This window comes from Thamnophis sirtalis, unplaced genomic scaffold (assembly GCF_051295495.1).
Source record: "Thamnophis sirtalis isolate CommonGarterSnake01/CBP01778 unplaced genomic scaffold, rThaSir2_p1.2 scaffold_8, whole genome shotgun sequence".
Lineage (NCBI taxonomy): Eukaryota > Metazoa > Chordata > Lepidosauria > Squamata > Natricidae > Thamnophis > Thamnophis sirtalis.
Window position 1 is genome coordinate 69,987,131 of NW_028261388.1, and position 23,364 is coordinate 70,010,494.

Below are 23,364 nucleotides of genomic sequence, written 5' to 3' on the forward strand. Positions count from 1 at the left end.
TAAAATAAATGTAATGCAATGAACACAATAAAAGAAAAGAAAAAGAAGGGAAAGACCTAAAAAAGAAAAAAAGAAAGAAATTAAAACAATTTGGAAATATATGAGCATAGTTTAAAAACAATCTCAAAAAGGGGAAGTTTATGATTAAAATGATTTAAAATGGATTAAAAGTTACTTTAATTGCTGAGTGCTTTAAGAATAAAAGAAAATTAAATTTTAGATTTTTAATATCTTGCAACAGAAAATTTGTCAGCTAACAAAAATAAACTCATATTTTATATTCATATTTCATGTGGAACTGACATATTTTGGAAATATAAGCAACACATAAGCGGTAAAATTATTTGGTAAATATGATTGGATTATTAAGTAAAATTGCAAGAAATGTAACAATTTATTTATAATCATTCCAATACAATTTATAAAAGTTCCAATGAAATAATACAGTTTAAGAGGAGTATAATGCTATGTATAGATTGTCTTTATTATCATCGATATTATCATTATCTTCATGACTTGCCAAACAGTGTTTGAAACAGATGTTATTCTGGTGGGAATTCTAAGTTCATAGCCTAATTTTTTTAGGCTTTCAGAAGGAACAATTTATTTATTTTATTAAACAAACTTATGCAGTTGCGCATCTACAAGAAGGAACTCTGTGAAGTGAACAAAATAAAAACACAGTATACTAAAAAGTTATAACAATAAACAGAACGACAGCCCTAATAAAAGTCACATCCATCCATCAACCACTCCATCAATCTCCTGGTCCCAGTGCCTGGAGATAAAACCAGCTCTTTAATCCTGAAGGCCAACAGAGCCAGGTTGTGACCATCCATATATCTTGGGTGGCTGTTCCATAAAGCAGACACGTGACAAAGAAAGCAGTTGTATCTGGTCTGAATGTTACAAAATGTTGAAATTGTGTTTACAAAGTAGGATTCCTTCTTTGAATGTTATTGAAGATTGTAGTTTATGAGATTATGAGCTTTAAAAATATGCCTTTTTCTTTATGCTATTAACTGAAATTTTGTATCATTTTTATAGTTGCAATGTTGATTAACCTAAAAATACCAAGATCTGAGAAAGATCTAATTCACATTTTAAGTCAGATGTGAGTTCTTTGAACTTCCTAATTTGTCAAATCCTTTGAAGAACAATTATATATACTTTTTCACAATTGACAGAGCTGGTCACAAATCAAAATGTGTACAAAATGGTATGTTAAGGAAACACACGTCAAAATGTCTATGTAAATGTCAGGCACAAAGAATCAGGATCCTTTGTAAAGTTGCAGCATAGAAGATTTATTGAAACCTATACACAAGAATCTAATCAACTAATGGTCAGCACTAAATTGGTGCTAGATTATAGTCAATGGAATTCAAGGGGGTGGACTTGGATCTCTAGTCCACAAGGACTCTAAAATGAGGATGTGTTTAACTCTGCCCCCTAGCTCTGCCTGTTCTTCTCCTATAATAAATGAAAATATCATATAAACATGCTATAGGAAAGCTTCTGGCATTATATCTATATCTATCTATCTATCTATCTATCTATCTATCTATCTATCTATCTATCTATCTATCTATCTACACACACACACAGAGGCAATTTAATTTCAATAGCAATAGCAGTTAGACTTATATACCGCTTCATAGGGCTTTCAGCCCTCTCTAAGCGGTTTACAGAGTCAGCATATCACCCCCACAGTCTGGGTCCTCATTTCACCCACCTCGGAAGGATGGAAGGCTGAGTCAACCTTGAGCCGGTGAGATTAGAACCGCTGAACTGCAGATAACAGTCAGCTGAAGTGGCCTGCAGTACTGCACCCTAACCACTGCGCCACCTCGGCTCTTTGAATGGGACTCTGTGATGTGTTTTCCTGGGAATTTATTATATATTTGTTAGAATACACATCACAGAGTCCCATTGAAATTAAATTGCCAGTTGTATTTGGAAAAATCAGAAAAGGAATAAAAGGAAATTATGCACCATTTTAGCAACAGTCTAGTGGTTAAGGCTAGAAAGCAGGAGACCATGAGTTCAAGTCCTGCCTTAGCTATGAAAGCCTGCTGAGTGACTTTGGGCCAGTCACTCTCTCTCTCAGCTCAACCCACCTCACAGGGTTGTTTTTGTGAGAAAAATAAGACGAAGAAGGTCTATTGGATATTTCCACCACCTTGAGCTATTTGCAAAAAATAATAAAAGGCTGGGTACAAATACAGTAAATCAATAAACTGCACAAGATGTGGGAAGAAAACAGATTAAAAAGGGAAAGATCTTTGGATCTATACAATACTTTTTGCCCACCTCGGAAGTAATGATATGACCACCACAGAGCCTGTATCAGAAAGAACACTTTTGTATTCTTACATAATCCCCTATCAATTAAATATGTGATCAGTTTGACTCTTGGAAGTTACCTATTGCATCTGTCATAATAATATAAATTAAAACCTATAATACATGAACATTAGACTTAAACAAATTAAGGAAAACAGCAATTGGAATATTAATCCCATAATCGCTGTTTTGCACAATTAAGATCATCGCCCTCCAAAAGTCCTCTAGAAGAGCTCCATTTTTAACAACTTCCAAAAGTTTGAGAACAAAGAAACAAATCAAGTCTCTGTTCCCATTGAGAAACAGCCTTTAGATGGTCAAACATTCTTGGAAAAAATTGCACTCATTTTTCAGTTATTCCAAATTTTACAAATATGTAAGAAAGACAGGCAGAGAGGAGGAGAAAGATAGTTTAGGACACATTTTAAATGCTCATAAGAATTGGCTATGAATATTACCTTCTAAGGAAATTAAAGAATAATTTCTTGCTATTAATATTCAGTGGATATTGGTATTAATATTCAGTGGAAGTATAAGAAGCACAAATATTTATCATCCAGTTTTAAAATTCCCATGAAAGTTAACAAATGAATTAATAAGTCGTACAGAAAAGACAGATACTCTGTCATCATATCAAAGATCTTAAGAATGGTTGCAAAGATGACAATTTTCTTCCAAATTATTTTAACTTTTTAACAATGAGTTTCCTTCTTATCAATAACTGGTAACAAATAATTGCAAGATTCATTTGACAAAATAACTCAACCGAAGTTATGAATTCATTGACTTAACTAGTTAAAGTTCAATGTCATGTCCTTAATATAAAGATGTTAAATGTAGTAAAATAATCTTATTTTCGGGGCTGAAAAAAAATCTAGATTTACTTTGTTCCATCCATTAATTTATATACTTAAAGAAATTCTGTTGTTTCACAAAGGTTCTTTTAAAATTTTCTGTATGATTCAAAAAGTTTTAAGTGCTGGTTATTTCCTAATTACTTAATTTCATACATGAAATGTGTAATTTAATCCTATGTTACCTGACTGATCATCATTTCATTCTTTCTGTACTAAATATGATTTCATGTAGAGAATTAAGCATACACATTGATAAGAAACATCTTTTGGTTCAGTATTTTCAGAACTATAACATCACTGTGATATAACTTTTACCTAAAAAGAAACAGCTGTAAAAAATGACTAAATTTGAAATGCAGATTTCAGCTATTTTATAACTATGGTTATAAAATGACTCCAATAGAAAACAAAAGAAAACATGGTGCTTATAAATAAAAACAGAGTCAAGATATGAATATACTTATAAACAAACAAAATAGTGTTTCATTGTACCAGCTAATAAATTAAAAGCAAGCTAAAATGCAGTTTCAAAAGTATATTTGATGCAATATTACCTTATATATAAATTATATATTATAACAAATTATAAATTTAATATTGGAAATGTCAAGACTCTAAACAGAATTTCTTTGTAATTTTAGTAATGTATACCTACAAAATTATTCTGGAATTTTGTATTATGTAATGTTTTTTTAAAAATCAGGCTATGAGCTACTAGAAAATTACTGTGCTATTTGTGAAAATTGTGAATTGAATTTTTTTTTCTAACAACTGCTAAAATAATATTGAACAATATTGCAAAAATATAGAGCCACTAGGTTTATGGACTATTAACAGTAAAAGAACATTTTAAATTAACTTCTTTAGAGAATTCTAATACAGCTAAATTTATCAATATGGCTAGAAAATAATTATATATTTCAGATCCAACATCATATATTTTTCTATGGTTTAGTTATTATTTTTCCTTTATACTTTCAGTATTTTTTTCTTCATATATTTATTGTTCAAAGATATTAAAAATTACTATTAAACAGAAAATTAGGAGTGATATGTGAATTACAGAATGAAGAATTTCTCTATATCAAAACTGAAACTCCAAATTTAGGAAATCAAGACCAAAAGTAGAAAAGCATCAAAACGTATTTTCCAATCAAACCATTCAATCTAAGGTTCCCAACTTGACAGGATTACATAGTCCATCAGAGTAAAACAGGTCCACTGCTCCAATATGAATACCTTACGATGTACTTATTCTTCAGAAAACAGAGAAATCGGATGCACAATCATTTGCGGCAAAACATGTGTCCAGCACATCAGAACAGGAATCTAGCGAATGGCCCTAGCCATCCTCGGCTGGATCCTGAGGAAATTCAGATGGTTGATGTGAGTAACATTTCTTAATTCCCTGTCTAAAGCCTCCTGAAAAAGCATAGAAGGCAGAACCAGAACCCTTTTTAGACCCGTCCTTCCATCCTCTGTTTACAACTCTCCCCTTCCTCTTCTTCATTCCCCCACCATCTCTTTCTTTCTTTCCTTACCTTTCCCAAAAACAACTCAAGCTAACTTCTGCCATTCAGTACCATTATAATCAGAGGTGGGAGAACAAATACATTTGCAGGAGGATTTTGTGGGCCTTTAGAGCAGTGTTTCTCAACCTTGGCAACTTGAAGATGTCCGGACTTCAACTCCCAGAATTCCCCAGCCAGCATTCTCTGGCTGGGGAATTCTGGGAGTTGAAGTCCTGACATCTTCAAGTTGCCAAGGTTGAGAAACACTGCTTTAGAGTACCAGAGGCATCAACCTCAACTATTGAAAAATGTGCAGCCTCTCGGTGAAAAAGTTGCACTTGGATTGGGGTCTTAACATTATCTGCAGAGGGATCACAACATACCAAATAAGAGGTCCATAAAAACATTTCATCGTTTAAGTGCTGCTTCATGCCACGAAGCTGTGAAACAATCTGATAATGTGAAGGCTTTGGGTGGCTGCTTTAATGTCTTCCTTAGGTCTTTAGTCTTTGTGCAACGAAGCCCCAAAAGTGAAAAGGGATTAATATCTATGAATGTGTCTTTTTCCCCAGTATATATCTAAAAATGTTCCTGCTGCTGAGCATGTCATAAGAAGAGAAATAGAGACCACCTTTTCAGGGAGCCATTCCTGTTCACCATCACATCCCTCTTCCACGGGAACTCCAACTTCAAGCCAAAGGTATGAGCAGAATATTTCGTAGCTCAGATTTCTTTTTAACCCCTTTGGGGTAGATATGATCAGAGAACCATTTAAATAACAATGCACAAAATTTCTGTAAATGTATTTAGGAACTTCACATACGGTATAGCTTGGGCTTTCCTCCCGAATCTCTCAATTCAGTCATCATTTTAACTTATTTTAATTTTATCTATATCCAACCTTTCCATTTGCAGTATATATGAGGCAGAACCAAAAGCAAAAATAAAAATAAGAAAAGACTACATTAAAACATACAAGCATTAGGGCACTGCCGTAGTTTAACTTTAGCAATATAGAGATGTGGAGAACTCTTGATAGAAGGAAATACAGAAAGATATAATTCTTTCCTGCCATTGAGTTGTTTTTGTCCAGTATTTAGCAGCCCAGTTATGATAGACTTAAGAAATTGAGTCTTCCCTTTCTTTTCTACTATTCAACCTCAATTACATCAGCTTCATCTCGTCTTGATACTGGTGAGTTTCATTTATCCTTATGTCCATTAAATCATTAAGTCCACAATAGGTCTTCATAAAAAATAAGAAGAAGCTCTAAAATGAATTGGGTTTACCACTGGCCTTTACTATATGAGTAGTCTGTATTTGTGTATTGCTGTTTGATATACAGATGTCCTGCACAATGTTTATGAAAAAGTGGAAAATTCATTAGATATTGATTTAAATAAAGCCTTTAAATCAAATCTTTCAAACAAATGAACCTAAGTGAAACTTGTAAACAGTGAAATAATGACAAAAAGGAAAAACCATATTTTTATCATAAGATAATTATGATAAAAATGCATAAATTGTCAAAGGAAAAAGACATAGAATGTACTTTTTAGAAAAGTGAAAAAATACAAAGAAAAAAGTAAAACCTATCATTTCAATGGTAAATAATTACAATTCTACAATACTTATCTAATGTAATTACCATCAAACATGCATATATTTCTAGTATATTTTTATAACTATAATGTTTCTAATATATTGTATTTTTATAAATGAGTTCCAAATTTCATTATACTTCATTGTTGTTGTTAGTTGCGAAGTCGTATCCGATCCATCACGACTCCAGGGACAATATTCCCTCATGCCTTCCTGTCTTCTACCATCCTCTGGAGTCCATTTAAGCTTACGCCTACTGCTTCAAAGACTCCATCCAGCCACCTCATTCTCTGTTGTCTTTCCCAGCATTAGGCTCATCTCCAGTGAGTCCTTCCTTCTCATTAGGTGGCCAAAGTATTTAAGTTTCATCTTCAGGATCTGGCCTTCTAAAGAGCAGTCAGGGTTGCTCTCCTGTAAGACTGACTGATCACCTTGCAGTCCAAGGAACTCGCAGGAGTCTTCTCCAGCACCATAGTTCAAAGGCTTTAATTCTTTGGTGTTCAGCCTTTCTTATGATCCAACTTTCACAGCCATACATTGCAACTGGGAAAACCATAGCCTTGAGTATACACACTTTTGTTGGCAGGATGATGTCTTTGCTTTTTAGTATGCTGTCTAGATTTGCCATAGGTTTCCTCCCCAGGAGCAAGCGTCTTTTAATTTCTTGTCTGAAGTCCCCATCTGTAGTGATCTTGGAGCTCAGGAAAATAAAATCTGTCACTACCTCCATTTCTTCCCCATCTATTTGCCAGGAATTGAGAGGGCCTGATGCCATGATCTTGGTTTTCTTAATGTTGAGTTTCAAGCCAACTTTTGCACTCTCCTCCTTCACCTGCATCAGGAGGCTCTTTAGTTCCTCTTCACTTTCTGCCATTAGAGTGATATCATCTGCATATCTAAGGTTGCTGATATTTTTCCCGGAAATCTTAATTCCAACTTTTGATTCATATAACCCCACCTTTCTCATGATGTGCTCTGCATATAAGTTAAATAAGTATACAACCTTGCCAGACTACTTTCCCAATTTTGAACCAATCAGTGGTTCCGTGTCCAGTTTTCACTGTTCCTTCTTGACCCACATATAGGTTTCTCAAGAGACAGATAAGATGGTCTGGTACTCCCATTTCTTTAAGAACTTGCCACAATTTGTTGTGATCCACACAATCAGAGGCTTTGACATAGTCAATGAAGCAGAAATAGATATTTTTCTGGAACTCTCTAGCTTTCTCCATGATTCAGCGTATGTTGGCAATTTGATTTCTAGTTCCTCTACCTCTTCGAAATCCTGCCTGTACTTTTGGTAGTTCTCGATCCACATACTGCTGGAGCCTAGCTTGTAGGATTTTGAGTATAACTTTACTAGCATGTGAAATGAGTGTAATGATGCGATAGTTTGAACATTCTTTAGCATTGCCTTTCTTTGGAATTGGAATGTAGCTGACCTTTTCTGATCCTGTGGCCACTGTTGAGTTTCCAAATTTGCTGGCAAATTGAGTGTAGCACTTTCACTGCATCGTCTTTCAAGATTTTGAATAGCTCAGCTGGAATACTGTCACCTCCACTAGCTTTGTTGTTGCTCAGACTTCCTAAAGCCCATTTGACTTCACATTTTAGGACCATGATGGCAAACCTATGGCACACATGCCACAGGTGGCACACGGAGCCATAGTTGCTGGCACGGCCGGCAAATATTCCCGAACTTCAAATTGGCTCATTGGGGCTGTTTTCCATCCTCCCCAGCCTCTGAAGGCTTTCCTGAAGCCCGGGGAGAGCCAACCGGCAGTTCGGGAATGATCCATTTCCAGTGTCCAGAGGGCTTCCAGGGGGTGCGGGGGAGGCCGTTTTGGGAGGCCCCAAGCTTCAGGAAAGCCTCTGGAGCCTGGGGAGGGGTCATATGCGCAGGTGGGCGGTTGCGTGCAGGTAGGCGGGGAGAATTGAATTGGTGTGGGCATGTGCACACACACACAATTTTGGCACACCATAAGAAAAAGGTTCCCAATCACTAAGATGTCTGGCTCAAGGTCAGTGACCACCATGGTTATCAGGGATGTTAAGTTCATTCTTGTATAGTTCTTCTGTGCAATTTTGCCACCTCTTCTTAATCTCTTCTGCCTCTGTTAACTCCCTGCCATTTTGGTCCTTTATTATGCCCATCTTTGCATGAAATGTTCCCTTCATATCTCCAATTTTCTTGAAGAGATTTCTGGTTCCCCCCATGTCTATTGTTTTCTTCTATTTCTTTGCACTGTTCATTTAAGAAGGCATTCTTATCTCTGGAATTCTGCATTCAATTGGGTGTATCTTTCTCTTTCTCCCTTGCCTTTCGCTTCCCTTCCTTCCTCAGCTATTTGCAAAGCTTCCTCAGACAGGCATTTTGCTTTCTTGCATTTCTTTTTGTTTGGGATCGTTTTAGTTGCTACCTCTTGTACAATGTTGCGAACCTCCTTCCATAGTTCTTCAGGCACTCTGTAGAAAAGATCTAATTCCTTAAATCTATTTGTCACCTCTATTGTATATTCATCAGGGATATGATTTAGTTCATACCTGACTGGCCTAGTGCTTTTCCCTACTTTCTTCAATTTAAGCCTAAATTTTGCAACAAGAAGCTCATGATCTGAGCCACAGTCAGTTCCTGATCTTGTTTTTATTGACTGTGTGTCAGGGTTAGGGTTGTATATATTAAACGTTTACCCAAATCCCCCCCCCGCCCAGTTACCCTGGCCCAAGTGTCCAATCTCCAACCTCCAAGGTGTCATATGTATGCAGACACGGTTGACCTTGACCAAACCCAAACATGAGCTTTCAGCATGCGCAGAAAATGGTGAGAACAAAACTTCCTCTTTCGAGATATCTCCACCAGCACTATTCCCCTCCCAAATAGAATGAACCTCCTCCCTCCCCATTATATGGCAGCTGATAGCAAGCAAACGATATAGAGGCTGACATTCGGCCCTCCTGCAGAAAAGATGTTATCCCTGGAGGGAAAGAAAAACAGAAAAACAGTAATAACAAGAACATTTATAAACACATTTAGGGTTTATTGGGGTATTTAGAATGAAACTTCTGCAAGAGTTTAGGGGCCCTGACATTGGACTTATTCACCCACTCAGAATGGGAAGGAGGAAAATGTTTCCAAGCCACTAAATACTGTATTTTCCCTCTATGTTTCCTGGAATCAAGGATCCCCTTGACTTCAAAATGCTGTTCTTCCTCAATGAGGAGAGGGATAGGAGGAGGGGCATAGGCCAGGCGAATTAAGGAGGTATGTTCTGGTTTCAGTAAGCTAAATGGATCACGGGATGGATTCTCCTAAAGGGTCTTTGGCAGTTTCAACTGTACCGTTACCGGGTTAACAGTTCTGACAATGGGGAAAGCACCCATGTATTTAGGTCCAGGTTTCTTCGATTTTGGGTAGTTTGAAGATACTTAGTGGACAAGAAAACCCTATCCCCAACCTGGTATTCTTTTGGCTTCACCCTTTTTTTATCAGCTTTTTTTAATGTGCTTGGTGAGCTTCATCTAATGCTTTACAAGTTACAGGCCAGATAACTTCTAGCTGATTAATCCACTCAGACAAGGAAAAGTTTTGCAGCTTCTCCTGGGGCAATTCAGGGATAGGCACAAAATCCTGGCCAAATACTACTTTGAATGGGGTCAATCCTGTACTGCTATGTACGGAATTATTATACGCGACCTCTGCATAAGGCAAGAAATCGGCCCAATTATCCTGCTGATAATTGACATAGCACCTGAGGTACTGCTCTAGAACCAAGTTAGCCCATTCACAAGCCCCATTTGTATGCAGATGGTAGGTGGAGCTTAGACCTTTGGTGAAGCCTAACAATTTTCGGAACTCCTTCCAAAAGTGGGAGGTGAATTGAATCCCTCTGAGATAATGTGTTCAGGAATACTGTGTAACCTATACACTTGAAGGATGAACAGTTTAGCCAATGTTTTTGCTGATGGAATCTTGGAGCAGGACACGAAATGCAGTTGTTGGAGAACAAATCCGTGATCACCCAAATAACGGTATTTCCATTACTTTCTGGCAGCTTGACAATAAAGTCCAAAGATATCTCCTTCCAAGGGCCACCAAGGGACAATGTTTTGGAGTAGTCCTTGAGGTTTTTCTGGTGGTCTCTTTGTCTTAGCACAAACAGGACAACTAGCAATGTCTTTTTCAGAGAAGGCCACCAAAGCTGCTTTTTAACCAAATGTAAAGTCTTCACGAATCCAAAGTGTCCAGCCGGTTTTGAATCATAGGCTTGTTAGAGGACAACACATTTTAGGCTCGCAGGCACATACAACTTGGCTCCCACCCATGCAAGACCATCCTGCATGATGCAATCATTTGAGTGGGACTTGAACCATTCATCAGATGCTAGCAACTTTGCATGCCGCCCACTCCTCAGTCATTTTGTTAGCTCTGTGGAGTTTCCCCTTGGCTTCTAGTGACTACTGGGACTGCTAGCTGCTTGGAAGGCATAACCAGATGAATCACCTCCGATCTGGCACTGTTATACTGGGGTAGCCTGGATAAAGCATCTGCCATAAAATTCTTTCCTCCTGGGAGGTATTTCAGCGTAAAATTGAACTGATTAAAATGCTGTGCTCAGCGAACTTGTTTGGGCGACAGTTTCCATGGGGTTTTTAGCGCCTCAAAGTTCTTATGATCAGTCCACACCTCAAACGGGTGCTTGGCACCTTCGAGAAAATGCTGCCAGGTTAGTAGGGCCCACCGGACTACAAAAGCTTCCTTTTCCCAAATGGCTCATCTCCTTTCTGTCTCAGTCAATTTTCGGGAGGTGTAGGTGCAAGGTTGAAGGTTCCCATCAGCATTCATTTGAAGTAGCACTGCCCATATCACCACGGCACCCATTCCAAAACAGCCCAGACTTTCTCTGGGTCCATATCAATACCCTCATGAGAAATGCGGTACCCCAAATAGTCATTTTTTTTCCTGATGGAATTCACACTTAGACAATTTGGCATAAAGTTCAGCAGCTCTGAGTTTGATCGCACGAGTTTCACATGCTCCTCTAAAGTTTCTGTGTAGATGAGGATGTCATCAAGATAAACTAACACCCCCTTATACAAGTGTTCCTGCAGCACCTCATTTATCAACTGCATAAAAATTGATGGTGCCCCCTGCAGATCGAATGGGAGTACTCTAAACTGGAAGAAACCCAGAGGGCAGTTGAAGGTGGTTTTCTACTAACCTCCTGCTTTTATACGGACTCTGTAGTATGCTTCCCTTAAATCAAACTTGGTGAAAAATTTTCCCTTGGCCAGATGAGCTAACATGTCCTTTGTGAAGGCTAGGCTAGAGGGTACACATTTTCCATGCAAATGGCATTAAGATTTTTATAGTTCACACATAAGCAAAGAGAGCCATCTTTCTTTTCTCAAAATAACACTGGAGTTGCTACCTGTGGCCTAGCTGGCTGGATGAACCCCCTCTTTAGGTTTTTATCAATGAAGTTATGTAACTCCTCCAATTCACGTGCGGTCATCGAGTAAATCTGTGGCTTGGGGAGTTTTACCCCGGGGAGAATTTCTATGTTGCAATCAGCTTTGGTCCACCCGCTTCCCTCTTTCTGGCGCTAGTACTAGCCCTCTGCTCTTCCTCAGTAGCATATTGGACACCTTCCAACCTGAGGGGCTCATCTTCAAGCGTCATATCTTTTTGCCTTTTGGTACTGTTCATGGGGTTTTCATGGCAAAGATACTGAAATGGGTTTGACATTTTCTTCTCCTTCCTAATTACGTTTTGTCAGACCTCTCTGCTATGACCTATCTGCCTTGGGTGGCTCTGCACGGCATAGCTCATAGCCTCAAGCCCCTTCACCATGACAAGGCAGTAATCCATGAAGGGAACCATATATTTCATTATACTATGTATAAAGTAAGAAATGTGTGATAACAATATCATAAATAAATTATATTTGGCCATACAGAGTCTACATCTATAAGCAGCTTGCTAAAATAGGTGGCAAGTGTTAAAGCCACTTCAATCAATTGAATGAAAGGGGCTATAGATTTAGCTTTCCAATGCTAAGTATCAATCTTTTAGCCATAGTAAGGGCATGGAGAATGAATTTTTACCTTGTCCAGTTGTCAAATTCCAAGTACTAGGTTTCTGGTTCAAGAGAATAATGACCTCTGAAAATTTTAGCTTATCTTTGATTGCCATATAATGTACACTTTCTTCATTTTAGACATTAATTATAATGTAAGATTAAAATTGTTTTACAAATCTACTACTAAATTACTAAAAGTCTCATGTTTGTAACTGGGTGAAACAGTGCATCATTGAGCAAGAATTTTTGAATCAAGGGACAACTTACGAAATGTGTTCAAAATCCAGGACCTATAAAATTTGGCAAAATTTATAAAACATTTTATGATATAAGAATTATGATAAAACATTTTATGACCTAATGTCACAAAACATTTCCTGTGGTCAACTCCTGATGTTTGATTGTGATGTGCTATTTTCATGGAAGATACCTTTCTGAATATCTTCGTGAATTTTTAAGATCTTTTTCAGTGAAGGCAGTACATTAAAAGCTCTGCCATTGTTGAAGGCATTGAAAAATCTGTTAAGGAAATATCTCTGAAACAATGACCCAACAGGTGACAGATTGCCTTATTCCTTTATAAGTTATGCACTCATAATTTTATGCACCCATACCTTACAAGTATGGCTTATGAACTTTACTTGGAAAGACGAGTCCACTTAAGCAAGTAGTTAGGTTTAGGAAGATCTATTTCTATCCTTCTCCAATAATTATTTATCATTTGGCTTGCAGACATGAAAGCCACACCTGGAGCTTGGACCGCACAGAAAGCCTCACTTCTGATTGTCAATCTGGGATGATGTTGTCTTCTGTGGGAACCAGCAAATGCAACAGTCCTACCTGTATGGAAGCTCATGCTCGGCGGGAAGCATCATACTCCATTGAGGAACAGAGGAGGCCAATGATGCAGTACAGAGATTCTGTGGATTCCCTTCGAGACTCACCACATAGTGAGAGGTCTCATTTTCTGTTGCTGTTATTATCATTCATACAAGGAAACCTCAATTTAACAGCCCCCCACCCTCTTAGCAAACTCTGAGTGCAATAGGCTTGGATGAGGCAGTGACATTTATGTGATTTTTACCCTGCTTTTACAACATCTGCATTGGTTTCTGTCAATTGCATCAGTTTGCATCATTTATGCAAATGATAAATGATGCATCATTTATGGATCATTTATGCAGGGATGCGGTGACTAAGATGCTGAGCTTGTCGATCAGAAAAGTTGGTGGTTTGAAACCCTAGCGCCATATAATAGAGTGAGCTCCCATTACTTGTTCCAGCTTCTACCAACCTAGCAGTTCGAAAGCATGTAAAAATGCAAGTAGAAAAATAGGAACCACCTTTGGTGGGAAAGTAACAGCGTTCCATGCACCTTCGGTGTTTAGTCATGCTGGCCACATGACCACAGAGACGGCTTCGGACAGCACTGGCTCTTGTACTTTGAAACGGAGATGAGCACCGTCCCCTAGAGTCGGAAATGACTAGCACATATCTTTTAACCTTTATCTTTTAATCCTGTTTAATGGATCTTCCAGAATAACAGTACACCCCCCCCCCTAAAATGGCCTGTCAAAGCAGTATTTCATTGCTTTTAGACTGAAGACACAAATAATGGCCAGTCTCTAATACAGCATAAGACAAGAAGGGGAGAGAAGGCAAACAAAAATAGAGTTAATTGAGAAGATGGATAAGCACAGGTTGTAAAATTATGTAACATAAGCAATAAATCAAACTATGAATCAGAAAGCCCATCATTGACTTAACTTCCTCAGCTTCTTGAGGATCTGTTTCTAAATGATTATTAGAATTGCTCTGATTAAATTGCTTGTTTTTTGTTAACAGTTGTGGTGGTTTTAACCCTCATGTGCCACATAAAGTCACTTTGGGGAGATGTGTGGCTCAATACATAAATAAAAATGCTAAATTATTATTTTCTGAAGGAAGCATTTATCTCAAAAGTGCTATATAGCAGAATTCTAATATCCTCATACAGATTCTGGAAATTATCTAGAACTACCTTTTAAAATAACTCTTCAGGTAGAAGAAGTATAAAACCTATCCCCAGTATCTTTGCTGCAACCACTTAATATAATCTATATTGACATGCCTGATAAAAACAAATGCCTCAATATTAAATGGTTTTCATTGCTCTGAACCAACACCTGAGTCAGACCACTTTGGCCACTGTCCAAAAAATGTTGTTTAATTGTTTAACATAATTGAGAACAATATTTTTCTTCAGGGGGTTGGACTAGAAGACCTCCAACTCTGTTATTCTGTTATGCCTTGCAGTACTTATGCTTTTTTAAAGTAAAATCCTTAAATTGTATTTTTTTTTCAATACAACTTTTATCAGCAACAAGTGACTTAACGGTTCCACCACAAAACCGCGCTAGACTAAACTGCGCTCGACGAAACCGCGTAGCTGACGTCATCAACAGGGCGACAACAGCGCAGAGACAGAAGCACGCTGTAAACGCTAAACCTAAAATTAACCCCTAAACCTAAACCTAACCCCCCTAAACCTAATCCTAAACCTAACCCTAAACCTAACCCTTAACCTAACCCTAAACCTAATCCTAACCCTTAACCTAACCCTAAACCTAACCCTAACCCTTAACCTAACCCTAAACCTAACCCTAACCCTTAACCTAACCCTTAACCTAACTCTAAAGCTAACCCTAAACCTAACCCTTACCTTAAGTTGAATCGGCTTGCTTTCAAAGCGCTATTTAAAGCGCCCTTCTTTCCCCGCGCTGGCTGTTGTCGCCCTGTTGATGACGTCAGCGACGCGGTTTAATCGGGCGCGGCTTAGTCGAGCGCGGTTTTGACGGGTCACGGACTTAACTCACTAGAACACAGCAAAACCAAATGCAATGGAAGAAAGAAATATCCTGCAGCAAACAACGAAGAAAATATAATTAATATACATTTTTAAAAGTAAGGGAACGAGAAGACATTCCCGTTTCTCTCAATGCCAGATTGACATATAACCATTATTGTAAAAGTTCAGATAAATTAGCGTTTCAGAAATCCTTAAAAACTTTGATGCTCCCTCAGGCATATGTCTTGCCTGTCTCTGTAAGTGTGTCTTTTTAATGATTGGACTTGAGTTTGTTTTTGGCCATTTTATGTGTTTATGTATGTTTCTCTGGTATTAACTCTGCATGCACTATCCAAAGTTACAATTGTGAGATTGGAAACTACATAAATTGATATCCCAAAGAATAAAAAATAATAAACTGATGTTTATCTTTATAGAGCTGCTTAAGCAGATGCTAAATCTTCCTGAAATATATAATAATCCAGTCATTTCTTTCCTTTTATTATTATCCTATTATTACCAAATCGAGTCCTTTTTATTTTAGCTTAGCAAATTCTCTTTTCATTCACCTTAAAAATTATTTATATGCAGGTCAGCTCAAAATTAAGTCTGATAATGCATTTCTCTACCCCATTTTATTGGCCATTCTTTTCTTGTCCAGCTGCATTTCTAGTAAAAGACATATTCTTATAAAAATGGTTCAGTATAGTGGAGCTCTAAGGAGTGCAGAGTTTGTTTTAGATACAATCAATTCTTCCTGTTGCCAGACAAAGACACCACTGAAATACTTTTAGAAGTATTAGATTAGAAGTGAAAAGGAAAAAGAGATTATTTAATTCAGCATTCGCTGGCTGGGGAATTCTGGGAGTTGAAGTCCAGACATCTTCAAGTGGCCAAGGTTGAGAAACACTGATCTAATTGGAATCTCAATCTCTCCTTCCATCTCTCTTTCCTACCCCTTTTCTATCTGCTAGTAAGCATTTTAAGAGCATGGTAATGCTTGGGGGGGGGATGATGTTGGGGGCGGGGGGGATCCTGAAAGTGTGCATCAGGTTTCTTTATCTTGAATTCAAATTACTTTGGGGGGGTGTCATTATTATATTTTATTAAAGAAACATGCAGTAATAGTGTTAACAACATTAACCAAAAAAAATACAAACTTCAAATCATTATTTTTAATATTACACAAATGTTGATAAAGCATCAGTTAATATGCAAAGAATCAAACAATACAACAATAGTAGAATCATTGAAAACTATAGAAGTATGACGTGACATAATTTTCAGTCAATGTTGATTCTTTATCTAAAAAGCATATCTGTAGCATACAGTATGCATAAAGCATACAGTAAAATGCAACTGAATTGCTTTTGAAATAAAACAAAATGTTCCATCTGTTTTGTAAATACATGACTGTGCTTTAGTGAACTATTTAAAACAGTAGTAGAAATCTCCTTTAATGATTTGGTATTTTATACTTCAACAAACAACTTACATAATATACTATTCCTAATGACTTAAGGATAATGTTAGGCTCATGTGGGTGGAGAAACGTACATTTAGATTATATAACCCAAGTGGCACAGATAGCGTCTGTGGCTGCTTTAACCCTTTTTTGCTCCAAAGGAGGACATTATATCCTTGTCACATTGAAACTATTTGAGGCAGAAATAATGGTACAATTATTATATATTGTGCAAATAACCCGTATTCCAACTGAATTTCAGCATGGAAACTTCAGTGATTTTGAGAGCAATTTTGCAAGTGCACAAATGTGAGTCTAATGTAGCTTTAAGACTGGATTTGAGCATCACGAGGACAGAGGCTCAGATCTGGGTGACTATTTTTAGTTACTCATTAAATTGATGTTTAACCCAGAATGCCTGGCTACTCTGATAAGTGAGTAAGCTTTTGTTCTTCATAGCAGGGATGCAATAGAGATAAGTTAGCTAACTTTCTCTTTTCCTTTAGTGATTCATCTGTTTTAATTTTGATTTTACTGTTTTTTGCTATTTGGGTGACTGTAAATAAAAATGCTATTCCATATTACAAGGAAGTCTGTCATAAAAAGAATTACGAAAAATAAAATAAAAACTGATAAGAAGGTAGCTGCATAGTCTGTATCCCAAGTTTTTTTTTAAAAAAAGCACACACAGTATGTAAATATATTTATGTCAGTGGGAGAGAGAACCAATATCTTTACCTATGATCATGGAGCAGCATCAAAATATAATGAAAACAAACAAGAAAAAAAGGAAAAAAAGAAAAGAAAAAAAGAAAAGAAAACATTAATACAATCCTGGTCATTGTCATGTTGTATACATTTAATCTCACCAAGTATGCCCAAGACTATTTATAAATTTTAATAAGCATATAGAATAAACGTAAAAGAAAAAAGAACTCAAAACTTTATGTTACGAATCTCTCCAAAGTTAACTTTTGGATATGTACTTTGCCCAAGGCTGGTGAACATTCACTGTACCCTGGTAATAATAGGTGAGACATCTGTTTGTCTCGACTTTTGTTCTGGCATATTTAGCATTGTAGCTCATTCATCCCAAGAGAAACCACATTGAGGATTTTCAGGTACTTCAGTGTATCAGATTTTCTAACATTGCCAGATACCAGTTGGCTCCAGGAATAAATCAGACATTTTATTAACTAACCCTAAAGTCAGGGGTGGGTTTCAACCGGTTTGCGGCGGTCCCTGCGAACCGGTTGGTCGCCAAACCCGGAAGTAAGTAACTTCCGGGAACGGCGAAGGGTGCGCCCGCCCGCGGTCCTTACCCAGTTTTGACGAGTTCTGCGCTTCCACGCATGCGCAAGACGCATACAGCGCCTGCGCGATCGTCCAGGAGCAGCTGGAGCATCGCGCAGATGCTAGTACGCATGCGTGCACCACGCGCGTGCACGAGGACGCCGCCAGCCCCGTTCCAACCGAACCAGTTGGAATGGGGCGAGAAACCCACCCCTGCCTAAAGTGTATCACAACCCTGTGTATTTCTGCTTCTTTCCAGTTCTTATTTTAGAGTGAAAAATCTGTGTCTGATCAGTAGGCTTCCCCCTTCTCATATGACAACAATCATACTCTATTCCGTGAATACTTCAATCTCAGAGAAAAATCCCTTTCTTTTCTTTTATCCTGACCAAAGTGTTTATAGGAATGGAAAACTTTGTGCTGAAAGACTCAGCCTTTTGTTCTAAGATTTAAGCTGGATACCAATGCCATTGTTTCTTTTTCTAGATATGTCTCTGCCTTGACCACCCCGGCACGCCTATCCCCTGTCGACTTCCATTGCTCAGCTTCAGCCCATGTGCCCACCTTTGAAATAACTTCTCCTAATTCTGCTCATGCGGTTTCACTTCCCCCGGCTGCATCCATTAATTTCCAAGTGGAGGAGCAACAGCCATTGCTAAGAAGGTACCAAGCGCCCTGCCAAGATACACAAAGGTATGATACTTACTACCAAAGAAGGAACTATCTGAATGAGAGTACAGGGAGCTTGCCCTCCAGTCCCTTCCGCATCACAGAGGATGATGAATACGAGACAACCCATGAGTACATCACTGCACTAGAACAGCCAAAGAGAACAGGCAGCAGCAACAGGCGGTGGAGGAGATCTAAACTGAATGGCCACCTGTCTCACAGAGGCAGAATGCTTAGAGATTCCTTTTCGGTCAGCAGCGCCTCATACAGTGAGTCTGATGAGGAGCTGATAGCTGAGAGCACCCCTTTCTTAAGCAATCGGAACATGGAGGCGACGGACACAGATTTATACTGCTCAGCTGACAACAGAACTTTCTCTTCTTTCAGCAGATTCAACGCACAGGGTGAAAGCCAACAAACACACACCAGATCCAGCCAAGGCTTTGCGCCACCTTAGGTGTTACACACTCTTCCTCATGTCCACTTCCATGAATACATCAGTACTGAGGAAGATAACACGACAGAAAAGACAAATTTTTATTTTATATAAAAAAATGCAAAAATATAACAAATGAAATGTTTTATTTTCATTTTAGCAATGATGTCTTATAAGAGCTAATGGCAAAAACCTTTTTGTAAGGAATCTATTTATATGTAACATCTTGATTTACAGCTTCTCAGAAAAACAGAAACTTAACAAAAACATTTTAAAAGATGGGCCAATTTTTGACTACAAATCATTAAAAAATATTGTGGTGCCTTTTTGCTGTATGCGAATGCCAGAGTCCACACTGAATATTATGTTTAAGCATTCTTGAAACACAGGCTTTATGTTCAGGACAATTTGTTATAAAATATTCCAGTCAGCATTTTCCCATTTGAACAGTACCCTTTTAAATTCCCCGATACCTAGAGATTAATGATCTAGTGTTGCTAAAGTAATGTGCTCTTGGTCTCTCCCATTTCCTTTCCCTCCTGCACATGTGCGCATAGACGTATGTTTCAGTGTTTTCATAAATATTTTTCCCTAGCTGGGAAAATATTACACACTGGTAAGTAAAAATTGGTTTCTCTGATAAGACAAACAATAATCAAAAAGGGGGGTGGAGAAGAAAGGAAAGAGGATTACACAGTATCTGTAGCCCTTCCAATGTATTTCTGATCCTCAAAAGGTCTGTGATCAAGATACCACCACCACCCCAAAACCAAACATTGCAAATCATTAAATAATACTAGTTTAAGTAATGCTGCTCCTAAAATCTGTTTTGACACCATTTCTGGAGATAAACTTCAGCTGTTTAGTAAAGATATAAGCCACTGCTGTGCATGCACAGAACAAAAATGTCCTCCAAATTCTGACCTCAGTTTGATCATCAAAGAAACATGACCCCCCACCCCCATCATGGAATATACAAGACACACAAGGTGCTGTTGAGAAAGGGTTTCAAAAGCCTCCAGTGATCTAGATGTCTCTTAAGTATGCCATCCCCTTCTATCCCTCCTTCCTTGTCCCTTCTCCTGAGATAGTGCCACCAGCATGCTAACCTTGCCTCAGTCGTCTTCCCATGGAAAGAAACATCAAAGACAATGTTGTTTTGTGTGCTCCATTTTGTAAAGATGGTTGTAAATGTAACATTTGAGCATTCCACAAGAACTTTCCATTTAAAAATAAAGCCACCATGTATCCTGGTTGATGAGTTAAAGAGCTTTCTGGTTGTAGGTGGCAAGAAAACTTCCCTGAAACAGAGAAAATGGCTCTCTTCAGTTTCCTGTGGAGCCTCCTTTTGACATTATGGCCTGACTCTTTCGTTCTCTATTTTCACTTTGCATGTCCTTTGCATTTCAAATACTATAAATTGGATGCATGGAGAACCTAGAACTGAAAAGACAAAATACAGTTGCCAGTGTATTCATTTACTTTTTAGCAATAAAGTATTTTAAATCCTTTGTTCCTAATGCCTAACAAGGTCCAGTAGAAAAGCTGCTACTTTGTCATAAAAAAGATTGTAAAATTTTGCTCTGGATTGTCTGGATGTTAGAACTCTTGACTGTTTAACACTTGAATTTTTTTAATACTATAAATAAAAGTAAGAAATGGCTAAAATGATGATAAAATCAATTTTATATTTGGTGTTGAGAGAGGAGATAGAATGGGGGGAAACCTCAAATTATTCATGTTACTGGGAATCTCACTTTGGATGCCTGATTTTTTTTAAGCTAAAATGATTATCTGATTAACCCAACTGAGTCCAGACCCATCAATAAATATTGAAGTGTAGATAATTCTATGCCTTCCAGATGTTTTAGATCACAACTCCACAAATTCCCAACCAGCATGTTAAATATTTGGAGATTTTCAGTCCAAAACACCTGGAAAGCTCCAGGTTGCCTACCTTTGAATAAGTCATTTTGAAATATGTAATGTCAGAACACTTTGTCGCACAGGAGCATAAATTTGCACTTTCATAAATGTTGCAATCCTATGCAAATTTACTTGTGAGTAAACTCTGCTTGATGGATGGGTTGACTTCTAAATAAACATGCATATGATTGGGTTGTTTATTTAAATGTTAGTGTTTTTATTCAAATTCGTGAGATTCCTTTAGTGTTCTTCATTTAGTATTTCGTTATCCAAAATAATCTGCAAATCGTGATACATTATATATTAGTGGGAAAAAATGAAAACTTCTGGATCCAATACAGTGAATCTCAATTTTTTTCCCATTTCCTTGAAGTGTCTTGAATGAGACACTTATCCATAAGAGAATGTGCCTTATACGGTAAACATAAAGATTCATTCCATTAAGGAGTGTATGTGAAGTGGTATTCTTACATAAGAATAATCTTCCATGTCCCTTTTCTAACTGTTCATTAATCCCAGCAAAAGCAGTTCTAGTTTCAACATTAGCTTTTAAAATTCTTTGTATTATTGTATACATGCGCATACAAATACCCATGTGTACATTTGAACCAGTGGTGGGTTTCAAAAATTGTTCGAACCTACTCTGTGGGTATGGCCTCCTTTGTGGGAGTGGCTTGCTGTCCATGTGACCGGATGGGAGTGGCTTGCCGCCCATGTGACCGGATATGAAGATGCTGATGACACTTGTCAGAACCACCTTAAATTACCTCACACACAGCACTGGCATGCATAAGAATATGATGTAAACTTGTTTTTTAAATGGCATCTTTGGTTTGTGTTAAAACAACTTCAACACATGCAATGTTCTGATTGCACCACAAACTCAGTAGTCATCCTTACCTTTCACAGAGGCACTGAGTTTTATAAATATGCGCATGATAGTGTAGAATAATCATATCCAAGGACCAGTGGTGGGTTTCCAAAATTTTTTGGAACCTCTTCTGTAGGTGTGGCCTGCTTTCCAAGTCCACTCATGGAACCTCTTCTAACCGGTTCGGTAGATTTGACGAACCGGTTCTACCGAATAGGTGCGAACTGGTAGGAACCCACCTCTGATTTGAACCCAACTTTCTTATTTTTTTTTAAATCTTGCCTGATATCTCTATTCAAAACTTCCAACACCAGGATAAAAACCAAAGGAGACAAAGGACATCCTTGTCTTGTACTCTTTTGGGTTCTCTCATTCTAGTTAATTTTAATTACTTGTTAACTTTTTAATTAATTACAATTAATTCATTTTAATTAATAACAATTTTTGCTTTCTGTAATGTATAAATAGTTTTGACCCTTTGGATAAAATTCCCAACAAAATCCATTTCTTCCCGGACTTTAAACATAAAGGCCCAATTTAAGTTGTCAAAGGCCTTTTCTGTTGTTCATTATGATACTGTAAGTATTCTATAAATATTCAAGACAGTCCTCAAGTTATTCCTTAACTGTCTTTTTGGCAGAAATCCAGATTAATCATCATTAATATATACCTGTAAACAGTGTTGGGATCCTACTGGTTTAATAACCGGTTCGGTGATCACACACTTCACCTGTTTTCATTTTTCTTGTAGCTTCTGATCTTTCAAAGATAATTAATGGTTCATTCATAAGTTGTCCCCAAGTTTGTGAAAATTTTGGCAAGTGTTGTCTTAAGAAATACTCATCTATTTTTTACTTATCTAATGCTTGCATTTTATACAATTTAGAGAGTTATGAAACATTTTTTTTAATTTGCCCGTTATCAGTTATTACATTATATTATGTTTTGTCAACAGCACTTGATTTTTAAGATCATGTTTTTCCACAATTGCTATTTCATCTTTGTATGCTTCTCTAGAACAAAAGAGCACAATTCATGAGAGCTTTGGAAGAATGAGCCCCAAATCTCATTCATGAAGACATAAAGTAGTATTGAGGGAGAATTTAATTATCCTGACATATGTTGAGAGATAAATCCTTCCAAGCATGGTTCTTCATGATTTAGTTTGCTGACAACTTTCTCCTTGTGAAGATGGAGGATGGTCCAAGACAATGAACTAATCCTGGATCCAACCAACAGAGAAGATTCAGCTGAGGAAATGAAATAGCAGGAATATTGCAGAGAAAGTGACTAGGATTTTTTATTTTAAGAGGAATAGCACATGACTTTATCAACCTACGGTGCATTCAGAAGCTATTCAGGCCCCCTTCGCTTTTGTCAAGTTTGTTATGCTGCAGCCTGATTCTACGGTTGCTAAAATTATTTTTTTCTCATTAATCTACACTCATAATGGCAAAGTGAAAACAGAATTTTAGAAATGC

At 37.5% G+C, this 23,364-nt stretch overlaps 1 protein-coding gene across 3 annotated transcripts in view; it reads left to right on the forward strand.

Moving 5' to 3' along the window:
* The window catches only part of NRG2 (neuregulin 2), a 190,789-nt gene extending 170,755 nt beyond the window's left edge, over positions 1 to 20,034 (forward strand). For all 3 annotated transcript variants that reach the window (XM_087721860.1, XM_087721861.1, XM_087721862.1), the window contains 4 exons: positions 4,466 to 4,589; positions 5,287 to 5,414; positions 13,129 to 13,353; positions 18,468 to 20,034. In XM_087721860.1, the coding sequence (XP_087577986.1) occupies positions 4,466 to 4,589; positions 5,287 to 5,414; positions 13,129 to 13,353; positions 18,468 to 19,107 (1,117 nt within the window). In that variant the 3' untranslated portion in view covers positions 19,108 to 20,034. The remainder of the gene's footprint in view (positions 1 to 4,465; positions 4,590 to 5,286; positions 5,415 to 13,128; positions 13,354 to 18,467) is intronic.
* Positions 20,035 to 23,364: the final 3,330 nt, after the last annotated feature.